This window comes from Pygoscelis adeliae, unplaced genomic scaffold (genome assembly GCF_000699105.1).
Source record: "Pygoscelis adeliae isolate BGI_AS28 unplaced genomic scaffold, ASM69910v1 Scaffold85, whole genome shotgun sequence".
Classification (NCBI taxonomy): domain Eukaryota; kingdom Metazoa; phylum Chordata; class Aves; order Sphenisciformes; family Spheniscidae; genus Pygoscelis; species Pygoscelis adeliae.
The window spans coordinates 6,005,196-6,012,074 of NW_008824900.1; the positions used below are offsets into that span (position 1 = coordinate 6,005,196).

At 40.1% G+C, this 6,879-nt stretch overlaps 1 protein-coding gene across 2 annotated transcripts in view; it reads right to left on the reverse strand.

Annotated features, from left to right (window-relative positions):
- Positions 1-6,831, reverse strand: part of SHISA9 (shisa family member 9) — a 194,943-nt gene extending 188,112 nt beyond the window's left edge. For both annotated transcript variants that reach the window (XM_009324756.1, XM_009324755.1), the window contains exon 1: positions 6,194-6,831. In XM_009324756.1, coding sequence (XP_009323031.1) covers positions 6,194-6,804 — 611 coding nt within the window. In that variant the 5' untranslated portion in view covers positions 6,805-6,831. The remainder of the gene's footprint in view (positions 1-6,193) is intronic.
- Positions 6,832-6,879: the final 48 nt, after the last annotated feature.

Here is a 6,879-nt window from a genome sequence, read left to right on the forward strand (position 1 = left end):
TGCTGAACTACTGTGCCGTACAAAATAATTGGCCCACCTGCAGAAGCTGTTGCCTTAGGCAAAGGAAAGCTATGGTATGTGTTACCAGTGTCTTCAGGGTTCAATGCAAGTCTTTTCTATTCATGTCAATGCATCGCTGACCATTATTTGCCTCCTTTTTGGTTTACTAGTTTTAATTTTTAGACCCCTTGAGCTATTTTTTTAAGGGAATGGATGCATTTTCTGGGCACTGTGCCCAGTTTGGTTTAATTTTCTGCAAAATTATATACAGTGTCCCAAATACTGCATCAAGAAAGACTAGTTCATAAACTAATAAATAAATAAAAATAAGCACATTCACTGGTGAAAGCCATGGCAAGTGCCATCTAGCTCCTCCACTGTACCTCTATGACATGATGATTTCTTGATCAAGAAGCACTGTACTTTTAAAGCTACTAGTAGCTTTAAAGCTAAGTACTAGTAAAAGTACAGCTAGTAGCTAAAGTTAGCTACTAAAAAGTAGCTTCATTTAAGTTACAGACAGAGAGGAATCCTGAGCTGGATCTTGCTTTCAGATTGCAGGAGCATTGCTTTGGTACACAGCTGAAAGATACTGATGTTTCATTGTGTTTATGGCTAGCATTATGTTATTAAAATATTAGTTACAGTTGTGAGCACCATGTTACAGAATATTCTGTTGATACTGTAAAAGGTCAGAAGACAGTAACCAAATGATTAACAGTATCACAGCAATGCTCCCATTTGAAGCAATGCTTATACAGCACAAATGGCAGAGCTGGCCTACATAGCAGAAAAATTAAAATTCAGTAGAAGAGATCTCACAAAGGTATGTAGAAAATTATGCAAAAGGAAAGTGTTATATTGCAAAACATAGTTTAAAATAAGTGGGGACCAAAACCATTAATATCTAGTCAATTTATGCAAATATGTCTCTACACAAAGGAAATTATTAACATCAATATTAATTCTAATTCCAGAGGCAGCTGGACACATTTCTGGGAAGGGAAGAAATACAAACAAAAGTTTCTAACTTCAACGTGGGAGTTAAAACTGTGAGATCTTGTAATACACGGATTAGTATTTCCCAACTTTGTGAGAGCAGGTTTTCAGAAATGCTTTCCTCATTGCCCTTAATCTGATGTTCACCGTAGACTTTAAATAACACCCCGTATGATAGCAGATTAACTAGTGCCTGTCTGTGAAAATGCCAACTAAGTTTTCTACCATTTTAGGGTGGCTTTTTTCAAAGGGGTTTTAAGGAATTAGCTGTCCAGCTCCCACTATATTAAGAAAAGAGGAACTACTCACCATCACATTCTATTTTTAACAACACAGCACCTACGTTTATACTGTGTTAGCCAACGTTGTACAATCTTCTCAGGGCTGAATAGCTCATATAACAAAGAGCTTGTCCTTATCTTCCACTGATGTCAGGGAGAGTTAAAAATGTGTAGCAGCTTGTACCACTGAAGTACAAAGGAAATGCTGTACCTGCATTTTGTTCTTTTAGGGATTTGCCCATATTATGAAATGGATAAAGGGAGGTTTGTGCCCCAGTATGTGACAAAATCCTTGAATAGATGTTTGCTTCAAAAAATTCCACATAGGCTAACAGACTGTGATAATATCTTCATGCATTTTTCTCACCTGAATATTGTCATACAGATTTTGTTCATTATCTGAAGACATTGTTAGATTGGGTCCCATTGAAAAATTATATACGCAGAGGGTCTTTATCTACAGCTTTGCCATGTTGAATGTTTTTTTAAGGAAATGCAAAATACAAGATAACCTTCTAATCAGGTAGCGATATCATTAGGTCCTGTGTATTGATATTGATTGCAGTATTACAAAAGTGGAGAAATGTTACCTGCACAGGAGTTCATGGCTCAGAACTACCCAAGTATCACAAAACTTCAGCATTTCTCTTGCCATAAGTTTTTTCTCTTTGGATATGTAATGCTATTTTCGGGTGTTATAAGGCATGTGGAGCCAGACATTTCCCTTATGGGTACAAGCTTGAAGAAGCTGAAACACTGGTTATTTCATGAAAGGTCACTTGTCATATTTTGCCTCCAAAACTGGGCCAAAACCCATAAGGGAAATAATTTCACACATGGCATTCAGGATTTTGGCAAGTCAGACTATTTTTGGCCCCAGGTACATGCCTTTTGAATGAGCAACAAAAGACTTAACTCGTGAGCTCAGCACATTGCGAAGGAAGAAACAAGAGCTCAGATGGTTCACAGTATTTGGAAGGCTGCTAACATACTGTCAGAAGCACTGCTTCAAAAAACCAGGAACTATAGTGTACGAGCATGATTGTAAATATTGTCCTTTCAGTTCTTGGTTTGTTTGCACATTCTCCACAAGGATTAGGAAAGAAGACAAAGGTGTGGTTTTATTTACAGAAAAATCTCCTCCATGAAACAGAAGTAAAGCTTTTCCCTTTTCTATTCATTTTCGAGAGAGAATTCTCCACTTTAACTGATGGAGCCTGGAAGTCCCATTGATGTAGTCTTAAGCAGCAAGAACATGCTGCCCTCATATGCCTAACAGAGCTTCTAGATCTGCTTCAGGAGGCAGATCAATGCTGTTTCCTTTTAGGCACAATACTGCCACTTTCATTCCCTTTGCCGTATCTGATAACATACACCATCTTATTCCCTTATTCTCTTAGGAAGCAGGAGAGTAAAGGAAGAGTTACTCTGTTTGGGTACTACTATTACTGCTTAGTTCCTGGACACTGTAGCTGAAGGGAATATTTATCTCCTTTTAAAGTCAAGTAACAAATTTAAAAATGAGAATGATATAAACAAAACATTATCATATGATGTCTACAGTGAAATATGCCATGTAGAGTTAATACTGTACTCCCCTCTCCATTTTCATCTTCCAGATTTACCGTTCCATGCCAACAGTAAGAGTGTTTTACTGAAAAGCACTGATCTAACAAGAAAGAAAATGTCAACAGTGCCACACTTGGCCTTTTTTTCTCAAAACAAAAGGAAGTAACAAGCTCTCTAAAAAAGGACAAATTTTGACTCTTTCTGCCTAAAAGGACTCACCCAATAGAGATTTTTTCCTATGGATTGTTTTCACTAAATAAATACATTTCCCCGGTGCTTTTTCATTGTCAAATATTTCAGGAAAGTTCGGTGAAATTAATGGAGTGTTCTTGGTTTGTTTTGGTATAGCAGTAAACAAAATGTAATGAAAGGTGAGCATATAGAAACTACACTCGCCAAGCCTGTGAAGTTTCCTTTATTATCATTGTACCACTCTTACACACACCAGTGTCTTACTTCAACAGCAGATCCACTGACTGCAAGATGAAATAATGCAAGGAATTAATAAGTGTGGCACAGTTTTGCTTCCTATTTATAAGTCAATGTTCATATTTTTAAATATTTTTAGTAAATCAAAAATGGAAATATATAATTTACACCAGTTGTATTCTGTTCACTTTTTTAAAAAATCAGCCCTCATAAGAAAAGATCAGTTTACATTATGCATTGCCTTTTTTGGTAAGCAGTACCATCCCTTCCATAGGTGAATTTGCTCATAGGAATGAAGAGGATTCAAGTGTTTCATGTAGCCATTGGCTAGGGAAGGGAAAGGAGACAATCTTAGCTAAGGAAAAACAGATGACAAATCAGCCTCCGTGTGTTTCTTGCTGCCAGCCAAAATGGAGTAACACTTAGTACTTTTGGTTTGGCCTACCTAACACTCTCAGTGCATTATACTTTTGCTTATTAATAAGGTTCAGTACAGAAAAAAATATAAGTGTTCTTTTTGGCTTTGTTTTTTTGATATTGTAGTGATGAGTGTTATAAAAGAAGGTGAATATGAATATAGGCTACATATTATTTTAATTGTTGGTACGATTAACTATTTAAACAGATAAATTATTTATTTCTTAAGCATTGCAGCCTTTTTTTCAGAACATTAGTAGTGTAAAATGAGCTAGGATGGAATATTTTAGTTAAACACACATTCGAGGACAAAAAGGGTACTTTAATTCTTCACTCAATGAACAGATTTTTAGATTGCCGAAGGGATTTACAAATCTAATTCCTTTTCAAATTAATGGTAAGCCCACCCCACAGCTGTAATAGGAGTGTGAGAACTTTTTTTAAAAAAAAAAAAAGCTATAGCGCTGCTTTTTCAGAACATGACTAGCTATTATGTGTACTGAGTGGGTGACTGTTTTTCCATGTGATCATGACTTTCCAAGTTCCTATATAATCCTGACTTGAATGTTTTCATGGCAAGAAAAGTACAAGATCTCAGACACTGTTAAGTAATCAGGGTAACAGGCGACCTTTTCTAAGAACCACTTCAGAAACCTAATCTTTATGCATACATGACTGAAGGATTTCAGAATTATTTTCCAATCCCCTATAATTCTATTTTCATAAACTAACACAGAATATCCTTTCAGAATACTTCACACCTGTACTTTAGACAGCAATATTTCCACTAGTAGAAATAGGACCTATTTAAGCCGTATATAAGCAGGGATGGCTACAACTTCAAACGTCCTGGTTTTTGTAACTGTTATGAGCCCTGCCTTTTTGCCTGCATGAAGACACTACAGAAAGAGGCTGAAGCAAGGGAGAGCTTTTTCCAAACAAGCTCTGTAGTTTAAGAGTAAGATTTTAAAAAAAATTGGGACCCATGTATTCTTTTTCTCAATGTAGTAGTTGAGAATATTCAAAATGTCTAAAGGATTATTATACCTTGCTCAACAAAAACCATCTTTGCAGAGTATCACTGACACACAATGTTAAGTTGACTAAAATTTCTGCAATGTGCTTTGTTCCTCGGTAGTAAAAGCATATCCATATCAGCCAGTTTATAAATAGCAAATAATTGCTAGTGAACCAGTGATGCATTTGCAGGAGTATTTTTGTGGCTTCCTCTGTTCATTTCAGGATAAGTAGTTAATCAAAAAGTCATGCAAAAACTTCAGTAAAAAATAAGGCTCCAGGTGTTGCGTTGATCTCTTGGACTATCTTTCAAAGGATGACTTCATCTAAGCTCTAAAGATTGTGAACTACACCATTACCAGGCAGGGCAAGAGGAAGCTTTCTGCCACACTGCATGTCCAGTAGAAGGTACCCTTTTAATTGCATTTCATCACTAAAGTTGCCCGATATCCTGGAATCTATTTAGACTCTTTAATGGAGCTGTTTGCCTTTTTTAATGCCTTTCCCCCATCTGCTTTACTTTCATGTGCCTGGGATTAGCATAAAGAATCAGTCAGACTGAAAACTTGACAAATGTGTTATGTCTTGATTTTGAACTACTGTGACAATCTGGGTTTGGAATATGCTGTTAAAGCCATTGGGCTCTGTCCTGAGTTGCCCACCTGCCTATCCACCACTAGGCAGCCAGTGGCTGGAGTAGATGGTACACAGCACGCCTAACTCTAGGTGGAGGAGGTTCTCTTTGATATAACTCAGCCATTACACTGTGGATACAGAGTATTAACACACACATATATGGATGAGACAAGACTTTCATATTCCATTTTTTACCTCTCAACAGTAACTGAAAACATGTTAACAAATTCTACAATAGCTTTTCCTTTTTGTGTCTCCCTCTTCCCTTCCACCCTGGCTCATTTTCACAGCTTAGAAATTTTACAAATAGCTCACACACTTGCAAGGGTTGGGGGAGTAGGGAAGGTCCTGCCAAAACCATTTTGCAGCTGGAGAGGGAGGGTGAGATGACATTTGTTTACATCCTTCTGTTGAGAAGAAAAACATTTTCCAAGCTTTGAAACAGTTGGAAGAGGGAACCCGTCAGGCTTTCTATAATTCAGTGTTGCTGGTTTCAGGATTTTTTTGTTTTCCTATTCATGCACAGTATATCCGGGAACACTTGCTGGATCTTGTTGGGGAAAGGGTCAGACACTGCAGATAAAAATGGACTACTGTCTGTGCAGACTCCACAATTATTTCTAGTCTTCCGCAATATGCATGTACTTTGATAACCTGGGCTTGGGGAACCACAGGAGCTCCGCTCTCCAAAGTTGGTCTCTCTCTTGGTTGCCTTGCAGGGGGATGCAGCCTGCCTGGCAGGAGTTGTTTGTTTAGCAGGAACACATGGGCTCCTCTCTCCTCTTTAGGGGTAGGGGCGGGAGGTAGGGGGGAAGGGGACCCTGCTGCCTGGCACTCAGCCTTACCTGGACATGTGCTCCCGCTGGGGTCTGTGCGCCTTCTCCAGCCCTAGTTTGGTGAAGATCCCCACCAGCACCATGACTGCCACAACCCCACAGATGATGTAGACAATGAGGTTGGTCTTATCCCTGGTAGGGTCGTGCAGAGGGTCATCTATGCGGGAAGGAGGCTTCCCAGTGTTCATCCACAACGGCGTCTCATAGTTTGTGCAGGTGCTTTGATCCAGCCTTGTCTTCTTGAACTTGCAGCAAAACCTGAAGCCACAAGTGCCGCAGCAGAAGATGAACTCCCCCGAGCTGCAGTTAAAGGGGGGGTCCCACTGCCCCATCACGTCAAAGTAGCCCCTGCAGAAGTCCGGGGTGGGAGGTGGCTCAGAGGGGTCTAGCTGTTCCCCAAGGCTGGAGTGGTTTCCTCCTGAGAGCACCACGAAGCTCCCCAGTTGCTGGCCAGCTTTCTCCTGAGCCCGACACACCAGCGTGAGAAGGTCCGCCACCAAGTAGCTGAAGAGCAGCCGAATAAAGCCTTCCATTCTGCCTCCCAGCCCCGGCTCAGCGATGCTGCTGCTGCCGCCGCCGCTCGAGCTGCTGGATGCTGCGCTGCGCCAGGAGCTGAACATAAAGGGGCTCCGTCAGGGGCCGGGCGTCCGCTCAGCCCGCGCTCGCCTTCAGCACCACGGACAGCCCCGCGCTGG